At 42.5% G+C, this 20,454-nt stretch overlaps 1 protein-coding gene across 2 annotated transcripts; it reads left to right on the top strand.

The window, feature by feature from the left end:
* Positions 1 to 243: 243 nt before the first annotated feature.
* On the top strand, positions 244 to 18,743 carry PTP-ER (Protein tyrosine phosphatase-ERK/Enhancer of Ras1). Of its 2 annotated transcripts, XM_028309372.1 has the most exons (4): positions 244 to 463; positions 10,627 to 10,756; positions 12,428 to 16,315; positions 16,524 to 18,743. In XM_028309372.1, exons 2-4 carry the CDS (start codon positions 10,643 to 10,645, stop codon positions 17,391 to 17,393), a joined length of 4,872 nt encoding a protein of 1,623 aa, XP_028165173.1. In that variant the 5' UTR covers positions 244 to 463; positions 10,627 to 10,642; the 3' UTR covers positions 17,394 to 18,743. The 2 variants fall into 2 exon arrangements, with proteins under 2 accessions (XP_028165173.1, XP_028165172.1); XM_028309371.1 differs by lacking the exon at positions 244 to 463 and having other exon boundaries at positions 10,598 to 10,756.
* The last annotated feature ends 1,711 nt before the right edge of the window (positions 18,744 to 20,454 follow it).

Below are 20,454 nucleotides of genomic sequence, written 5' to 3'. Positions count from 1 at the left end.
ATTAGTTATCTAATATTAATGTGATAGCATCGATATTCTGCTTTAGATTTTTTGTTGTAAAATTTACATTAATAAAATACATAGTGATACTGAAAAAAATTCATTTTTGGTTTTTAAAAGATATAGATATTTTTAAAAATATTTTAAAACTGTTCAGGTTTACGAAAAATATTTTATTATCACTCTAGAAATAATGGGGAGTAAAAATTTTGTGGTGGCAACACTCCCTGCTTTTGTTGTCTCAAAAGAAATATGGCCGACTCACATAACGTCAAAACTTTAGAGACGACAGCTTACTCAGAAAACGTGCGATAATTCGTAGAAAATTTAACGACAAGTGATTTTTTAGTGCCAGTGACGTGTATTAGTGGTTGTGCTAAAGTGGCGTTGATCATTCTACGACACAAGTTTGATGGTGACCGCAAGAGCGATCCCGATTTTCATAACAGTGGATAAATGCACGGTACGTATTTCCCATGGATTTTACGAGGTTCTCTCACGCTAAAAACCCTTGCAAACTCATCGAATCTTCTACTAATCACGCTGACGCAGCAATTGCTAGCAGATTTCGATAAAATAAACACTCGGCCTTGCAGGAGATAGCTCTGTTTTTGAGGCAAAACCTTGTACAAACCTTGTTGTTTTCCTGCGGTCGAAGGATATGTGCATTATTTAGTCATCCCAAACGTATTCTTGGCCATATAAAGCTCGATATCGTGATATAACGTCGAAATTCACCTCGCTAGTGATGCTAGTATGTCACCTTCCATAAATAGAATACCTGATGTCTTCATTTCTGCCCGAATTTGCGATTACCTCGTTAAAATCGGCCGTTGCTGAGTATATAATTGAACAACAAAGGTGTAGGAAATGGATAACATTTGTGTGATGTGCTAAATTATAATCATGACATCACTACTTGATCTAAAGTCCATTATAGTATTTATTTACTAATTTCTCAATGAATGATTTCTGTAGTACAAGTAAACGTGAGTAGAAGTTGGCTCTGGGTTGTCATCTCGATCAGTGTAATTCAAAACATTGGTAACTCGATTTATAAACAAACCAATTATTATGATATCGAGTTTTCACTAAAAATAATATTTCTGCTTTACTGTAACATTGTCCTAAGATAAGTTTTTCATCAAGTTAATCTGAAAAAAGCTATAAAATTGACCTTTAGGTACCATTATTGACAAATCAACTACATTTGAATTGCTCGGAATCTTTTAATGACTCAGTTATCATTCATTTAATTCAATCTTGTGTAATTTGTTGATGTCTTAACATAATCTTCATGTAAAGAAAACATTGTTTATTTTTATCCTATCTACTGAAACCTTACTATATGTCCTCTAGGTTCTAAACCGTATTACAAAACGAAATATTAAGACAATATTTGTATCTACTTACTTTTGTAAAGCTATGACTCTAATACACAATGGGTTTTAATCTCGCATTCAAGGTCAACTGTTATTGTGAATATCTTTGAAAAATAATATATTAGAATATTTCAAATTATTTATTTCTATTATTGACTATTGTTAATAAACAAAGAATGTTGATAAACAGGAAGTGTGAGGGTGTAAATAACAATGACTGAGGTGTGTAAATACCTAGATGTGTCAGTAAAACTCCATGAGAAAAAGATATGGAAAAATAAATAAAAAGTATGATAAAAAGTGTCTCCACTTTCTTTCTTAGTGCACTGACTGAATATTAAATTAAAATATTTGTGAATAACACCCTATTCACAAACGATGCTTGCTTAAGTGAAGCAGCAAATGTTGAATAGAGCTCTGTGATTGGTTTGTGTGACCCTGTGTCAATATTAATTAGTGTGATAATTATTATTTTTTTGTTTTGTTTACTATATTCTAGTAACCTACGTATTCTATTAATGATGATTCACCTGCATGTTAAGGGAAACCCTTCCTTATGAGTCATGTCAGTCCCCCATGACAGCTCATCGTCCCCAGTTCTTACCGAGTGTACGTAAAATAATGAGATCCACACACCTACAAACTGACATCCCTTCAAGATGTTTTTGAAGTTTAATTTTTAAAGAGCGGTTTTACATGTTCCTGATCTAAAAAGCATAAAGATGTGAACAAAATTCTTGATTGAACAAAATATAAATATTTAACGTACCGGAAAGTGCAACGGACTAGTTCATAAAGGTAGCAGGAAGGCGCTGGATGCAGGCCGCCACCAACTGGCCATTGTGGAAATCATTGGTGGAGGCCTATGTTCAGAGAGCAACGTAGGACGTCCACCCACAAGGTGGACTGACGACCTCATAAAGGTTGCAGGAAGGCGCTGGATGCAAGCCGCCACCAACTGGCCATTGTGGAAATCATTGGAGGAGGCCTATGTTCAGAGAGCAACGTAGGACGTCCACCCACAAGGTGGACTGACGACCTCATAAAGGTAGCAAGAAGGCACTGGATACAGGCCGCCACCAACCGGCCATTGTGGAAATCATTGGGGAAGGCCTACGTTCAGCAGTGGACGTCCTGTGGCTGAAATGATGATGATGATCGAAATAGATGCCGTGGGAAGAAACTAGTGTTTACTAAGGCCCAGAACACACGGTGAAACACAATTGCAACGAAACTGCAACTTCTAGTTACTGTTGAGTTGCATCTAAGTTTCTGCCATAGATTCCGTTGAGAGACCACACATGACGCGACCATTTCAAACCAGTTTCAAACTGGTTGGTCAACAGTTTCGTTGCAGTCGCGTTGCGCCGTCTGTTCTGGGCCTAAAACATCATTTCCCACGTAGAGGATTCACTCACATGACTTGTAGTGCTTAAATTAATTTGTATTGGCCATTGCCACTGTTGTTTACGCAGACTTCAGTATTTTTCTATCTATTTTTACCGCTTTTTTCTCAATAGATCGAACTAACCAACACTAAAGGCATCAACTTCATTCATGCAAAATTTTTGGCACCGGCATATCAAATCCGATGGCTGACTCATTGCCACTCGATTATAGACTTTAAAATAGTCGAGATTAAGTTTGAAATGTTCAGGCGATTGCCGCTATTAATAGAAGGTTAGTTTACAAATACTTTTCGTTTAGTTAAGGCCGCTAATCCACAATAATATTATTTATTTGCGAAATAAAAAGTCGCCTTGGATATTTTTCCTTTATCTTTTGCACATCAATTATTTTCATGTATCTGACATCTGTCTGTAGCCTATGATTGGACGCAGTACCGGATTAAGATTACCTGAAGCCCTAAGTAATCGACACCTGCCCAAAATAATTAACGTATTTATTACAAACTAGCTTTCCGCCCGCGGCTTCGCCCGCGTGGAATTTTATCTGTGACAGAAAAACTATATCGCGCGCGTCCCTGTTTCAAAAACCGGGTTAAAAACTGTCCTGTCCTTTCCTGGGACTCAAACTATCTCTATGCCAAATTTCATCAAAAGCGGTTCAGTGGTTTAGACGTGAAAGCGACACAGACAGACAGAGTTACTATTTATATTTATTAGTATAGATTAAAATGAGACTTATGGGTCCTAAATTGGCGCGTAAATACTAAATAGTTTTTGTTTAGCAATTTTTTTGGGGGCAATTGCTTAATTTAATTGCTAAATTAGCCTAAAGGCTAATCTAGTACTGATTCTTCTTCAGAATGCAAGGTCAGTAAAATCGGCCAAGAGCGAACTTTAAAGTGAACGGTTCATTCATTAGGTACTAAGTATTGTACAAGATCACCTATTGGACGTCCACCCACAAGGTGGACCGACGACGTCATAAAGGTATCAGGAAGGCGCTGGACGCAGGCCGCTACCAATCGATCAACATGGAAATCATTGGGGGAGGCCTATGTTCAGCAGTGGACGTTCTATGGCTGAAATGATGATGATGATAACCTATTGAATATGGAACGTTAAAATATCGTTCGTTTCAGCCAAATGACGTCCACTGCTGGACAAAGGCCTCCCCCAAGGTTTTCCACAATGAACGGTCCTGCGCTGCCCGCATCCAGGCTCTTCCCGCGACCTTTACCAGATCGTCGGTCCACCTAGTAGGAGGCCTGCCCACGCTACGTTTTCCAGCCCGTGGTCGCCACTCGAGCACTTTCCTGCCCCAACGGCCATCGTCTCTACGAGCTCTGTGCCCCGCCCACTGCCACTTGATTTTAGCAATTCTGCGAGCTATGTCGGTTACTTTGGNGCCGATACTGAGCAGCATCTTCAGAGGACTGCAGAACCAAGTTCCGTCTCTCTTCCATGAGTTGATTGGTGAGGTCAGAGATCTTTTTGGTTCCTTTTGAACGACGGGTTTTAAAGAACTTAGACCCAGTCGTTTGGACAATTTCCACGAACCTGTCATTGTATTTGTCCACATTTTCGCAGTCTCCTAGGCATTCGAAACGATTTTGCAACTCGAGCTGAAAGCTTTCGGGGTTTTGGAGTTGGATGGGCGCTGGGCGGAGCGTAGACTTCATCAGTCGACATCTCTCGAGCTTGGGTCTGATATTCAATGTGCCTCTTACCATTCGGTGATCGCTTCCTGTTTTGACCGAATTGATCACAGAGACATCATTGAATATATGCTTCTTCGTCGACAAGATGAAGTCTATCTCATTTTTTGTAGCGCCATTGGGATGCAGCCATGTCCACTTTCGCTGTTTTGGCTTTCTGAAGAAGGAGTTCATCATAAAGAGGCCCTCCCTCTCCATAAAGCCAGCCAGCAGTTGGCCACGTGCGTTCCTCTCTCCGTACCCAAATTGCCCCACTTTCGGCTCATTATCGCTTCGTTTACCTAGCTTCGCGTTGAAGTCCCCCATCACAACGGTAAAATGGGACCGGGAGCCATGTATGGCTCTGGAAATATCCTCATACATGGTCTCCACTTCGTCGTCGGGGTGTTCCGTGGTCGGTGCGTATACCTGTATGACCTTCAGCGAATACCGTTTGGTGATTCTGAGTATCAGGTACACTACCCTCGCCGAAACACTCTCGATCTGGACTGGTGCTGTGTGGGGACGGCCGTAAAAGAATACTTTTCCCCACCGCCAACAGGAGGCGTGTCGTAAGAGGCGACAAACTCCTGTAGCACCGGACGGGCAGCAGCGTCTGCGTGTGAAACCAAGCAAAAAAACTGCGATCGCCAACCCGCCTGCCAAGCGAGGCGATTAGGGCAAAACCCTCCAAATGGTGGCTAAAACAAAAAAACGGCCCCTAGTCCCCGGCGGCCCCACTATCCCGGACCACGGTAGCGGTCACGGTAACGGTGGGGCAAGGGGTGCGAAGAATCCCCGGGGGATGCCAGGCTACCAACACCGACGACCTCTGGCCCTGGCAACCTATAACGCTCGCACACTGCGTACGGACGTGAAGCTAATGGAACTCGAGGAAGAGTTGAGCAGGTTACGGTGGGATATCGTAGGATTATGTGAAGTCCGAAGAGAGGGGGAGGACACCTTAATTCTTAAATCCGGAAACCTGCTCTATTTCCGGGAGGGCGACCAGCAGTCCCAGGGTGGTGTCGGGTTTATCGTCCACAAGTCCCTTGTCAACAACGTGTTAAAATATACCTACACTTAATTATTATATCAAATAAGGTACCTACTTTAAAACCAATGAGTAGTGAATTGAGTTTAAAATCAATAAACAGTTAAATTGAGATGACGAACAGTGACGTCATAAGTTCCGCGTTTGGACAGCTAATAAAAAGTGTGTCAATTGATTGGTGGCATCAACTGGTCAATTCTTCAGACCATCATTCGGTGTCAGACTTAATTACCTGTCAAGAGACATTTAAAATTACTCAATTAGCCCATCGAAAAAAGTAGGGGGTTTATTTTTAAAACACTCGAAATTAGAAAGTCATAAAATTAATTAATTTATATTCGTACGCCTCCAAAATACGTCCAAGCATTCAGGATTTTTTTGTTTAATCTTCTTATCGTGTCGACAACAAACCTATACAGTCTCAGCCCAAAACTCCGCCACAAGAGTGGCGTTTTCAGGCATCATCATCATTTCAGCCATAGGACGTCCAATGCTGAACCAATGATTTCCACAATGGCCAGTTGGTGGCGGCCTGCATCCAGCGCCTTCCCGCTACCAATATGAGGTCGTCAGTCCACCTTGTGGATGGACGCCCTACGCTGCGCTTTCCGGTACGTGGCCTCCACTCCAGAACCTTGCTGCCCCATCGGCCGTCAGTTCTGCGTACTATGTGCACTGCCACTTCAGCTTGCTAATCCGTCGGGCTATGTCAGCGACTTTAATTCGTTTACGGATCTCTTAATTTCTGATTCGACTTCGTAAAGGCGTTTTCATTAAATCTTCCTGCGTGCAGTTGTATATTTATTTACCATGAAAATACATAAAAATATTTTTGTACACCGCCCAAGGCGCAACAGGTAGGGCGGTGTATGATACCCCGTGACCTACTTAGAGAGCCAGGCTCCGAGGCTCCAATACTGGGTCACGAGTGCACCGGCCGATCGGGTCATGACGTCAGCCGCGTTATATCCAATCAAATTATTTTTATTTTTTTATTTCGGACTACGTAGGTCCAAGGTTTAGAAATTAACCTAAGAGTAGGGTTAAAATAGATTTTTTTAGGGATAAAAAATGCTCAGAGGCATTTGCTAGTTTGTCAACACTGACATTGAATTTAACATTCGTAAAATTAATTTACTTTTCTCTTTCTCACCCTAACCTCCATAAAATTATATGACATCACCCTACAGTTTTACTTGCGAATTCGCGATGGAAGCTGCAAACCATTATTTTCGGCCTGTTAAATTTTATTTACAATAGATCGGGCCATCCGAAGACGCGCCCCAGCAATTTTTAGTTGAGGGAAACGCGGGGTGCGGGGAGATCCGATCAATCCGAGCGTCATTTTATTGTAGTGTGCGTGTGCATTGTGCACTCATGGATAATTTAGCGTGTACCGATAACACTCAAACGTTAGCGGAAGAATGGTGGGGCGCGTCTTCGGGGATGACACGAATCACGATCTATACAATGAGAAGAAAAAAAAAGAAAAAATTTGTTAATACCTCTGCTTTTTCTATTTTATTCACCTTTATTTCATACATTGTGTTTGATTATCTACATCTAGATAAGCACTTGTTGCCTAATTTATGAAAAATATCACAAGCTGTCGAAACTTTCGATTTATCGAGCGAACGCAATCGCTTGAATATCGCTTGAGGCTGAGATAAGACCCTTGAGCTCGCAAAGGCCGTTGACTCCGTGACGTCATCGTGACGTCACGGTGACGTATCATACGGCACCGTCATCGCGCGTGCATCGTCACTGTCATGATGATGCGTTTAGTATAAAGTGTTTTCTAGCTCCCTCCCACATAGGTATTTGTATAAGCAGTTGTGACTCCATGACTCCATGTGTATTGCTGTCGCAAGTAATTAATTAAATTAATAATTGATTAAACAAAGAGTAAGAACCGTTACAGTAAAATTTTAGGTCAAAACTGTGTGGGAGAAAATGCCACCCAAGATTTCACTTAAGCTTTTTGTGTAAGGGTTTTTGAAATTATTAATTAATTTATCATTCATCATAGAATTTAAAGCCCTAAATGTATGTTACTTTATTTATCATCATCATCATTTCAGCCACAGGACGTCCACTGCTGAACATAGGCCTCCCCCAATGACTTCCTCATCGCACGGTAACTTTACTATTTCATAGCTAAATACCTTTTGCATTGCGTTATGAGAATTTTCATATACCTAACCTTAATAGGTATGGGGTTGCTCATACTTAAGCCCCTCTTTTATTCCCCCAGTTATTTTTGGATGAGCTGTCACATCTAGTATGTCGACATTGTCTTGCTTCGTCATAATTTCGTAGTGAACAACAAAGAAACTAAAAAAATAAATAAATATCATTGGACCAACTTTGAAAAACCTTGAAAGTGAATCACGAAAGCTGAAAGTTGCAATGGAGTCATTGATGACATGCTTGATGGACAAAAGATATGATTAATACAGTTATGGCTTAACATCTTAAAAGAAGTCTTCTGTAGAAACTAGAATTAAGAAATTGGCACAGACCACTAATCAAATCACATATTTTTAAAGGAACCCTCATGAAAGAAGAAATATCTCTAAAAGTAGTTTATTTGCTTTTCCGCCCGCGGCTTCGCCCGTGTGGAATTTTGTCTGTCACGGGAAAACTTTGTCGCGTGCGTGCCTGTTTCAAAAACCGGGGTAAAAACTATCCTATGTCCTATCCCGAGACTCAAACTATCTCTATGGCAAATTTTATAAAAATCGGTTCAGTGGTTTAGGCGTGAAAGCAAGACAGACAGGCAGACAGCTCGTTTTCACCATCAATCCCTAAAATTTTAATTTTTAAGTGATCCCTTTGAAAACAAAATTCCTGTTATGTTCCATAGGGGTCACTAAAAAATTAGGGATTGATGGTGAAAACGGGCATAAGACTTTCTGTGACTGTGACAGAGCGAACCCTATGTGGGCGAATCCGCGGTTCTTAACTAGTCATAATAAGGTGATTCATAAGCAGGGGCTTCAAGCCCTTTGCGTGACCGAGCAGAGCGTGGGGATGAAAACACGTGGGATATGACTGAGTAGGCGCCAATGAGAGATGGAAAATTATTTAGAAAAAAGCTCCTTTTGTTTCATCCATTCGTGTATTGTGATAGTGAAGGGTTGACACTTTTGTAGATGTATCCGCGTGTTATTATTTTATTCTTATCTGGATTCACGATATAATAAAAATTATTCATACGACTTAAGACAGTGGCTATGTATTTAGTAATCTGTGCCTAAGACGTTGGAAATAGCACAAACTAGTGCAATGAACGTGATTGTATTATTGTGAGCGTGTTAATTTTTAAATAATTTAAATTGCGTATACAGTAGAACGCCGATTATCCGAATCAATTGGGACCGGGGTCGATTCGGATAATCGAAAATTCGGATAATCGGACATAGACAGGTAATAGAGAAAAACGAACTGTCACACATGGAACAAACTCTAATTAGTTTAACAAACAGATATATTTCTACTTGGCGTTATTGTAAAACTGCTACAATAACGCTCAGTTGAAATATATCCGAATTCCAATAAAATTATCAAAAATTACTTGGTTTTAATTTTTTATATTACTCTTAGGACCGATTCGGATAATTGGCGATTCAGTTAATCGGCGTTCGGATAATCGGCGTTCTACTGTACGTGATTACGTGATCGAATATGGATGATTGTTGCATTCTTTTTCTTCAGTTCGACTTCAGTCGAAATCGTACCTGACCTATTTACCTATAGATGTTTTTGCTGCCCCTTAAAGGCTGATTTACACGTACCAGGCGCGCGATCTATTGAGAAAATTTGTCATTTAGTAGCATATTGATAAATATTAAAGTGAAGAAAATTACATGGCACCTTTAACAAAGTGTACGCAAACGTGACAGTATGTCTCTCGAAAGATGTTGGGGCACGGAGATCAATTGAGAAAATTCTTCGTTTTATAGCGGATTACGTCAATTGATGTTCAAGCTATTGTAGACAAAGGAAATTAGTAAATAGTGTCTTTTACTTCCCCTTAGCAAAGATTTCGCGAACATAGAACAACGAATGACCCTGACCCAGTATGGCTCTCGATAGATGTGAATCGCGGTGTATGTGGGGCGCAGATATAAGAAAATTAGTATTTTTTTAGCAGATTGATGATTTGCAAGCAACTATAGACAGAGCTGGTCCAGACGACGAATTTTCACTCGAGTTTTCAAAACGCGGGATTGCATAATAGTGGCAGAATGTAAAAACCTCTAAAGCCTAACGCGCAAATGATAAGGATGGGTAGCTTGGGGTCATTGGACGAAATTCTACGTGCTCGGCGACCGGACTATAGTACCTCACTATCGCGCGATTCGAAACACCCGAGTAAAAACGTGTCATCTGGACAAGCTCCAAGGAAATTACATGGCCAGTATCTTTTGATTCCCCTTGGACAAACATCTTCATTATGCAATTTTGCTTCCCTTCAGACTAGCTAAGTGTACGCAAACGTGACAACAGTATGGGCCTCGACAGATGTGGGACGCGGAGATCTTCTCTCCCTGTCCCATTCCCATTTTAATTGGGGTCTGTCCTCCATATCATGCGTCTCCAGGCGCCGACGTGTGATGTGGGACGCGGAGATCAATTGAGAAAATTCGTCATTTTGTAGCATATTGATGATTTGCATCTTTTGCTTCCCCCAGCTTAGCTATTAGCGAACTTATCGCGAATATAGAACAACAAATGACCCTGACCCAGTATGGCCCTCGACAGATGTGAGGCGCGTAAGACCAAAAAATTAGTCATTTTTGTAGCATATTGATGATTTACAATCGACTGTAGACAGAGCTGGTCCAGATGACGTATTTTCAAAACGCGCGACTGCATGTTGACAGAATGTATGAACCTTTACGACATCTAGTACCTCATAATTATTATTACTGACGGGATTGCTACCATGTACATGGTGACCATGAAAGTTTAAAACAATCCTGTCTAGTACCTCACGCACGATCGCGTGTTCATTATGCAATTTTGCTTCCCTTCAGACTAGCTAAGTGTACGCAAACCTGACCCAGTATGGCCCTCGACAGATGTGAGGCGCGGGGCATGTGGGGCGCGGAGGCGGGCTGGTGGTGCGGCGCGCTGGCGGCCGCGGCGCTGCTGCTGCTTGCCGCGGCCGTGCGCGCCGCCTGCCGCGAGAGGGCGCCCAAGCACGCTCAGGTACGTTTGTCAGGCACACAGCGTCTTAGATTAATCCGGCTCGAAGGACCATTACTCCTGAACATTTACGCGGCTCGTAGGATCATGTTTAGGCGTGCGTCCCTCCAAGCACGCTCAGGTACAGTTGCTAAAGATATAGTCTCTAAGATTAATCCGGCTCGAAGGACCATCCCCCCAAGCACGCTCAGGTACTAGTGACACACCAGGCGCCGCTGCTGCTTGCCGCGGCCGTGCGCGCCGCCTGCCGCGCGCGACCCTCCAAGCACGCTCAGGTACAGTTGCTAAAGATATAGTCTCTAAGATTAATCCGGCTCGAAGGACCATCCCCCCAAGCACGCTCAGGTACTAGTGACACACCAGGCGCCGCCTGCCGTGCACCCTGCCCCAAGCACGCTTAGGTAACCCATTATGCACTGTTGGATTCTAGTTGGATCTAGTTTCTAGGATTGATCCGGCTCTTAGGACCATTAACACTGATCTGGGGCTCGACGTGCGACGTATTTAGACGTGCGACAAGCACGCTCCGGAATGTCTCGTAAAGATAGATGCTTGCTTCAGGCTTGGACCTGGACCCTCGGATTGATGCTACGTGACCCTCCAAGCACGCATAGGTACGTTTGCTAAAGACACAATCTCTTAGATTAATCCGGCTCGAAGGACCATTAACACTAATCCGGTGTTAGAAGAACCATTTACACTGATCCGGCTTGAAGAATCATATTTAGCCGCGTGATCCTCTATGCACGCTCAGGTACTAGCGACACACCAGGCGCCGCCGCTGCTGTTGATGCGAGCCCCCAAGCACGCTCAAGTACGATAGCTGTTAAGGACTTATCTCAGTCACAGTCCTGTTGTTAAGGCTCGAAGGATCATTTAGGCCTAAAACTCGCGCACATGGAAATGTTCATTGTACTAACTTTCGATACACAACCGCGTGCGATCGTCCGTGCGAGTTTAAGCGGAAGCCCTTACGCTGATCCGGCTTGTAGGATCATATTTAGCCGGGCAATTCATCAAGTACGCTCAGGTAAGGTTGCCATGTTGCCAAAGACAGTATCTCTAGTCGATACGGCTTGAAGGACCATTTACAGACATTGACAGACACTGATCGCACACTCAAGTACACGATGCTGTCAAGGACCATCAAGCACGCTCAGGTATGCCTCGTAAAAATGCACTTGCCGACAACAACACATTAGGAACATTCGGCTCAGACTTGGCCTCTATGATCAAACTGGAACCGATTGCAGTTTAGTTTGATTCACTATTGTGTGTACATAATCATGATCAATATTTACCTGTCTTATTCCAGATGCACTATCCAACCGGACCGGTCGCATAGTAAAAGTTCACATTCTGATAATTGGATTTCTGTAACTCTATACGTATAGACGACAGTATACATTTTTGTGCATTATGACGACTATAGCCCATTATATGCCCAAAACTATTTAAATCCCAGATTTGTATGTAATTTGGCATATTTACAGTTTCTCTTATGGGCATCGCAAGAGAACTTGTACCATTTGGTCGTTTTCGTGTCTCTGGTCATATATGGGTTAAATTCACCATTCGTTGGTTCGTTCGTTTCAGCCAAATGACGTCCACTGCTGGACAAATTCACCAGTTGTTTGTACATAATTACGAACCAGCTTTGTTCTCCCATTCCAGGTGCACGTAGTCCGCTGGGAGCCGCTGGCGCGCGCGCCGCGCCTCGCCCGCGTCCCGCGCCCGCGCGCCGCCCCCCTCGTCCGCCTCGCCCTCACCGGAGCGCCCCCTAACGACCGCCCCACTACCCCGCCCCAGATCATAATAGTAAACAACTCCACGCAAACCACAATCGCTCAAGGAGACAACGCTGCTCCTACCACTTCCTCTTCAAACTCTAATCCTCCCCAAAACCAACCCTCGACCTCTTCCGAATTCAAGGGAATCCCCAAACTACCGCTGCCAGAACAGTGGCTTCATAAAAGGTCATTAGACTGCAAGTATTCCTCTACAATCCCGAGACCGTTAGCCCAAATTGTCAACTCGGAATTGGGCGCGGAATTGACGCAGGAATCCCGCGCGAAGAAGTACAGCGCGACCCGATCCCCGTCGTTGGAGAAAGACGACAAATCCCCTTTCCCGAGTAGCGCCAAGTCTGATAACGAGGTGTTCGGCTTCGAGCCGGAAGCAGTTAAGAAACTGGAGGACGAAGCCAAGAAAGAGACGGGCGATATGGCGTCGCCCAAAGATCCAGGAGATAGAGGCCAGGAGTCTCCAGGAAACCTTAGGAGGTTCCGATCGGTCAGCACCAGGTTAAACATGTGCAGTGTGAACGAAAACCCTCTATTAGAAGGTCAGCAGGAAAGATTGGAAATGCAGAATAGCCCGAGAATACTAGAGTGCAGCTCAGCTAAAGAGAAATCTTCGGCTCCCAAATTCGACTTCTCGCCAAAGATATTCGCTGACAGTATCAGCTCCCCGCGATTCTTCACTCCCCCCGAAACAGTTTCTCCAATGTTCTTCGCTGAGCCTTCCCCTAAATCGGTCTACTACGACACTGTTAGATCTCCAAAATTCTTCCCCGAAACGCCTAGAGATGCAGAAGTTCCTCAATCGCCAAGAACCTTAGGTAGTAATTTGAACAGAAATGGCTTCGAGAAGCCCAGTTCACCCGGAATATTACTAAGCGCCAAACCCAGTCCCAAAGTACATATTTGCAATAAGGAGAATTATTTCACATTCGAACAAATCGCACTTTCCGAAGACATAGCGAGAGCTTCCCCTAGACCGAAGAAGTACGGAGGGAGGAATTCCATTGAAAGGGAAAGATTCACACCCCCAGCTGACAAAGAAGTCAAGAAATACAGGAGACATAACAGTTGCGACACGAACTATAAGAATATCGAACTAAATATTACGAAATGCGACGACAACAAAGCTATGGAAGACAAAGAACTGATCGACAAAGATGTGGTCGACTGCTGTGCCAAAATAGCTACTCTGCAAGTGGAGACAAAGCTCGAAGTCGATAAAAACGAGTTGACGCCAACGCATTCGAATTCAGCGCAAATGAGACGACAGAGGTTAAAATCTATTTCTCTCGACTCTGACAATGCTAAAATAATAGAACAGAATCTAGGTCTACCTATAGCTAAGCAAATGAAAGATCAGATGAACGAGGCGTATAAAAATCAGGATATTAGTACATCGTGTGAGAGCATGGAGAGGAGAGGAGGCGAGGAGTATCCTAGATCGCCTCCCAGAGATCGGCCAGTGTTCAAATTCGAGGAGGAAGCGAAAGACAAAACATCCGAAGAAGAAGAACCTAAATCTCCTGATCTTAAACAAAAGAAGTGTCTCAGACAGAGTTCAGACACGCAGTCGTTTATAGACATGCCTAGATTCTCGCCTAAAGAATTTGAAATCACCGTAACGTCCGAAGAAGGTGCAACGACTCCTGCTGAAACGCAAACGAAACGCAAAGGGAAGAACTTGCGAAACCTAACAATAGATTTGACGAAACGCGACAGTGAATTGGAGAAAGAGTTGTTGGAGTTTGAGAAACTTTACACAGACGCGGAAGAGAAGAAAGTTAAGACTCCGACGTTGAAAGTAAAAGCGACGTCTTTAGATTCCTCGGAGACGGTGAACCTATCGTTACCTCAGAAGAAAACATTGGATGTTCCTCAGAATTCTGTATCAGTTCCTAACACGCCTAAAAGGCAACTTAAAAGAATTTTAGCGCAGAAGAATGTAAAGCCTGACTTCTCTGGTGGCAAGATGGGGTATAACTCCATCCAGTCTTCAGCTGAGCAGAGGCGTCTTTATATGAAGGGTCAGGACAGCGGGATATATCTAAGAGAGAACCACGCTACATTAATGCTATATCAACCTGGTCCGTCCCGATTGGGTTCCCGTACTATGGGCTCGTTTGAAGAAAACGTTTCGGACATGGAAAGACCAGAAATCAATATATCAGGCTCAGATAATCGATACCATATGGATTCCGGACAAACGTTAGGGTCGAATTTGTTGAATTACAAACAGAATTTGAGCGTGTCCAGTACAAACTTGAAGACGTTACCAGAGGGTGTGCCCTCAGATGATTTTGAACCCAGTGCGGAAGATGAGAAGTTTGGAAAGAAGCTGCACAGGCGGAATTCCAATCAGAGCCTTATGCTGAGCGCACACAGTCTGCAATCGTCTAACTGTTCTTTAAGCAGTGCGGGTGCTTCGTGCCACAATTTGGCTACAGTCCGAACCAGTATATCAAACTTCAGTCTCAATTCTGACAACCGCCAAAAGAAATTGTCTTTGGAAAGACGAGATTCGAACGCGTCTTTGGCAAATGCTGAACATTTGGCGCCTGCCGCTAGAGTGATTTGTTCTTCAAACACAAATGTGTCTGGTGAGGGTTCTAAAAACTGCCTTTTACAGCGTCGCGGGTCGAATAACAGCCTGACATTGAACATTCACTCTTCAAACACGCTCAGCCGCCATTCTAGTAACACTTCTCTGAATAAGGACTCCAAATCCGGCCAAAAGAAAGGCCTTCTAGAACGCCGAAGCTCAAACACCTCCCTAACATTAAATATCAACAATTCGAATCCTCAGCTATCAGTAAATAAAGGACTCAGCATTTCGAACTATAACCTCAACGGATCCACTTGTAATTTGAGTCGATATAACAGCAACTACAGTATAGACAACCCTCCAACAGAACCTCGGAAAGGTATTTTAGAAAGACGCAGCTCTAATACATCTTTGACGCTCAACATCCAACCGCAAGAACAACAAGAGCCAAGAGACCTCGAAATTGATGAAACTTTAATCGACAGTTCGTTAAAAGAACTGCCTCATAGAGATAAGCACCGAAAATCTTTGAGCACAGAAAACTTAATTCCCAAGTCATACAAAAACAGAACGCGGTTACGCTCTTCAGAAAAATGTGTTGGATTCGGTTCGCACGACAACTTATGGTCTACGTCTTATACAGAACCGGACTACCCTCAAAACTTGACGTATGTCTGTGGAGATCAGGAGAATGAGATTATATACGCTTTTGGAAGACAGGAGGATCCGAATTGTCAAGCTGGATTCACTAGAAACATAACTACTAAGCCTTTAAGTCCACAAAGCACGTCTGAAGACTTCAGACTGTATTTAGCCAATATGCAGCACATTCAAAACGCGTCAAGTGTCCTCTCTCGGCAGCAATTGAGAGATTTGAATGACGTCTTCCAAAACGGGTATTCCAAAGTCAAATGCCACAGTTCCACTGAAGGGCAGCATTGCTGTACCAACAAGGTTGAGGATATGGCCAAGGATAACCCCCAAATGGTGATACCCGACCTTCCGGTGCAACCTTGCTCGGAATACCAAAAGATGTTACTGCGGAATTTGCACCAGGAGTTCTGGGATATGCCGACGAATTTCCAGGAGAAGCCGATAGTGTCAGGGTCTCATCCAAAGAACAGATATAAGACGATCCTGCCCAACGAACATTCGCGGTTTATCTTGAGAGGCGACGCGGGTTCCTGTGAGGGATATATCAACGCCAATTTCATTAAGGTTAGTTGGAATATTAATTACATTATTTTGACAATTAGCATTATGGTTTTTGACTTGTGTTGAGAACTTGTGAGGTCTAGATTTGTAAATAATGTCTTTGAAAAAATAACTAATAATATTATGCTTCCTACAAAGTATATTTCGATGATATAAACTAACTCTTTTGAAGTAATTATATTATTAACCGACGGTTATTTTAACATTCCAGGGCCACGAGTACTCCAAAAACAGCTACATAGCCACGCAGGGGCCGCTCCAGAATACCATATACGACTTCTGGCTCATGGTGCACCAGAACTGCTGCGACCACGCCTCCGCCGCCGCCTCCGTCCAGAAAATAGTCATGCTCACCAACTTCATCGAGAACAACCGACAGAAGTGCGAAAAATACTTCCCTCTCGAGCTCAACGAAGAAATCGTGTTCGAAGGACCAGAATATTCCGAAAACGCGTACTTCGAAGAGTGCACATTGAAAAACAATTTCTTAATCAAAAACTGTGGGATGATAAAAAAACCCGGGTATACTATTAGAAAGTTAGACGTTCGGTACCAAGTGAAAACGAAAAGTGACAGTGAAAGTGTGACGGTGTACCATTATTGGTTCCACAATTGGGCGGATCATAAGTGTCCGAAAGACGTGAACGCGCTGTTGAATTTAAGTCTCGACGTTTTGAAAGACAATACGTACGATTTCGATCAGGACGACGATCAGAGTGACGAATTGTGCAAGTGTAACGATAGTCCGAAGCCGAGCTCTAAGTTTGTATTTCCTCCGCTAGAAGCTCAAACCTTACCATGTGAAGTGAAAGTGAGTGTGGACACTCCGTTGGATTTTTCTGTCGAACAGCAATCTCCCCCTGCCATAATCCATTGCTCAGCTGGCATAGGCCGTACGGGATGCCTCATCGCGATCCTGAATGGTATTAAACAGTTAACGAACGAACAAAAGGTTGACGTTCTCGGTATAGTGTGCAACATGCGTTTGAATCGAGGCGGGATGGTTCAGAACTCGGAACAGTATGAGTTGATACACAAAGTGCTGTGCCTGTTCGAACAGGCGTGCTTGCCCGACTTATAGCTAAGTTAGACGTAGGCTTGCTGTGCTGACATTTTGTATGACATCGCTGTTTGGTAAACTGCTCAGAAGTTCATTAAAAATCCAGTGTGGGATAAAAATGTACTTATATTCAGACAAAGATTGTCTCTATAATATAAATTCCAAAGACAAAAACTTCATAGATAGCCTTGCCTCTGCAACTTGTTTTATTGGGATGGCAATAAAAGTGCTTTCTATGTGTTGTCAGTGAAAATTCCTCCAGTGTTAGTGATGCCAATGATTTTAAAATTTTACTCTTTTAAATAATGATGCTACCAAAATTAAACTAAACATAGTTTTCTACCTGAAAATACCAATCTTTTGCTAAATGAAAATATACTAAAATGTCAGCAAATGAAAATTATACCAAAATGTCAGCAAATAAAAATGATACCAAAATGTCAGCAAATGAAAATTATACTAAAATGTCAGCAACAGTATTTGATTAACGGTCAGCAATCAATGTTTGCTGTTAGATTTAATAAACAACTATGTGGTTTGAATGAATGATTCTAAAAAGGCGAAACATCGCTCGCACATTACTGTAAGAAGGGAGAAAGATATATCAGATTCTTTATTAGTGTAGGCCATTTTCAGGGCACTTATACTCGTCCCAAATATAGCTTGCCCTACCACCACTTCGGGACAAAATATGGGCTGGTATTGAGAAGTGGTGGAAGAAACTCAGTCGCCTTCTTAAACCACGTGAAAATTTTGAATCTGTTAGTGTACCATAGAACCACCAACCAATACATCTGTCTTTGTCGCACTTGCCGCCATCTCGCTTTGTGTGAGCGAGATGCAAATACGAACTCATTCATTGTCAAACCACATAGTTTCATAGGGACGTTTGAAAAGACTATTTATGTGCACTGTTAATGAAATGTTTTGTACTTATATTGTTACGACTTAATTCGGTACTTGTTTGGTTGCTGACTGTATTCAGTTGACGTTAAAAGTGTGTGCATGTTTCAAATAAAGTTCGGTCGCCGAGCACGTAGAATTTCGTCCAATGACCCCAAGCTACCTATCCTTATCGCTCGCGCGTGTTTATATTCCTGTCGCGACTGAGCAACCGGCGGCCACAGTGAGTGTTGAAGCGGGACTTTAATTCATTGTTAATCATAAAAGTCTGTTATGTTATCAATTAACGGAATTCAAAATTTTACGGTGACACAATAAAATTCCATGAATACAAAAAAAAAAAACAGTAAATAGTCATAATATTCAACAATTTACCGCATTCATAGATTGGTTATGTTTGCAAAGGTTTGGTAGTTCTTGGAGCCAATACACCAATGTGTATCAGTCTTGAAAAGACCTTGTAGTTGTTGAATAGTCAGCATCAAATACTTCGAGACACCCAAGGTTGCCAAAAAGTTCGCAACACGTCTTTTTTACATTAGGAAACAGGTTGTGTCATAGACATATAGAGAGATGCCAACTAATGCGCTGAATTCGAAACTCAGTAAAGTTAGAAAACATAACCCTCCTTCTGGCGCAGTCGGGTAACATGTGCTCATTATCCACTGCGGNGCGCGTGCGCACAAAGGAATGAGACCGCTCGGACACCGAGCCCACAGCGTGGTAGGGGTGGGGTTGCCCGCTCTTTTGTTTTTTACTACTACTGCGCTGAATATTGTGTGCGGATTGGCTTGTCGTACAGGGGTACTACATGGTAAAATAAATCTCGGAGGCGAAAGCAGGATAATGGGGATGTTGCCTGGGTCAAAAAGCAAGAGTTTTAATTAGTCCGTCAGTTAAATTATCAAAAAATACTCTACACGTATTTTTCACTTTTTCAAACTAATGAAAATTTAAAGAGATAAAGCGCCCCAAAGTTCATAAGAAGAGGCCCGTGACGTCAACGCTTGCTTAAAAATGCCGCACGTTGTGACGTCGTGCGCAACTTCAACGCACCATAACTATGTAATTATTTGTAAGATTGATAAATAAAAATATATGTGTCCAATATTTTTTGATATTAAACATTACGGACTAAAAAAATTTTTTTAGGCAACTAGCCTATTATTATAAATATTGCTTCTTGGATCCTAGATACTGCCACTGTAGTAAACACATATCAAAACCACAACAAACCAAATGATCAATGCATATCCGAACACCTGCTTTCCCATCCTATTAGCGTCTCCGCCATTTTCACAAAGCACAAAATTGCATAAAAATAGCTAACCCTGCATAAGACCATCGCGTGGTGTATTGCACCTCAAAGGCAGCGTCAATTTGTCTCGGAGATTACGTGCGCAAATTGCGCAGCTGCCGTGCGCTTGCGGTTGCTGCGTGCCGTTTCTAGAATATTCTTTTATAATATGCAAACTGCAAACAAATGCTTTATGGCTTGAAATCACGCGCGATGCTAGTGTTAAAGAAGAAAGTCGAGCATTGTTGAAACGGTTGGATCAAAGTGAATGTGTGTGCAGTTATAATATTTTAATATACTTGGTAAGTATGTAGTTGGTACTCATTTAGTCTGAAATAAAAAAGTGGAAAACGAGATAATTTCAATGAATTCAGAAAGTTCATTAATTAATTAATTAATAACGGTAAAGTACTTGTACCCACTTGTACTCAGGTCCTTGCCTTAAAGAGATTTTGACGAACTACACACATGAAAACACAACATATAAAACAAAACGTGATTTTGAACAGCAATGAATTGTTCTTACATTTCAGTACCAATGAATTTCAGTGTCATAAAAAACCAACTGGAATTGAATAAACTTTTTAAATTCGCAAAATACGAAACGGGCCGGGCCAAAATGACCAATTTGACAGCGCCGATCGCGCGCGGTAATGCGGGCAATTCCGCGCGCGAGGGGTTAACAAACGAGGGCCAAACAAATGTCATGCATTCGTCAACGCGTTTATTTGCGTCGGTCGACTTATTGATGTGCCGTTCCCGAGAACGCTCTCTCAGCTGAGAATATTCTCGGGAGCGTTCCCGGGAGCGTTCTCCTAAGTGAGAAAGGTTGAGAAACATGTTTATCAAATGGAAATAAACAAACTTTCTTAAGTAAAATAG

Source organism: Ostrinia furnacalis, unplaced genomic scaffold (assembly GCF_004193835.3).
Source record: "Ostrinia furnacalis isolate ACB-3 unplaced genomic scaffold, ASM419383v2 OfSCF2709, whole genome shotgun sequence".
Taxonomy (NCBI): Eukaryota; Metazoa; Arthropoda; class Insecta; order Lepidoptera; family Crambidae; genus Ostrinia; species Ostrinia furnacalis.
Note: the sequence above shows the minus strand (reverse complement) of the source record. Positions and strands in the feature narration are given on the sequence as shown.

Coding starts and splice junctions, on each gene's coding strand:
- PTP-ER (XM_028309371.1), top strand. CDS start 10,613: ATGGCCCTCGACAGATGTGAGGCGCGGGGCATGTGGGGCGCGGAGGCG. Junction 10,757..12,427: donor GGGCGCCCAAGCACGCTCAG/GTACGTTTGTCA, acceptor CTCCCATTCCAG/GTGCACGTAGTCCGCTGGGA. Junction 16,316..16,523: donor TCAACGCCAATTTCATTAAG/GTTAGTTGGAAT, acceptor TTAACATTCCAG/GGCCACGAGTACTCCAAAAA.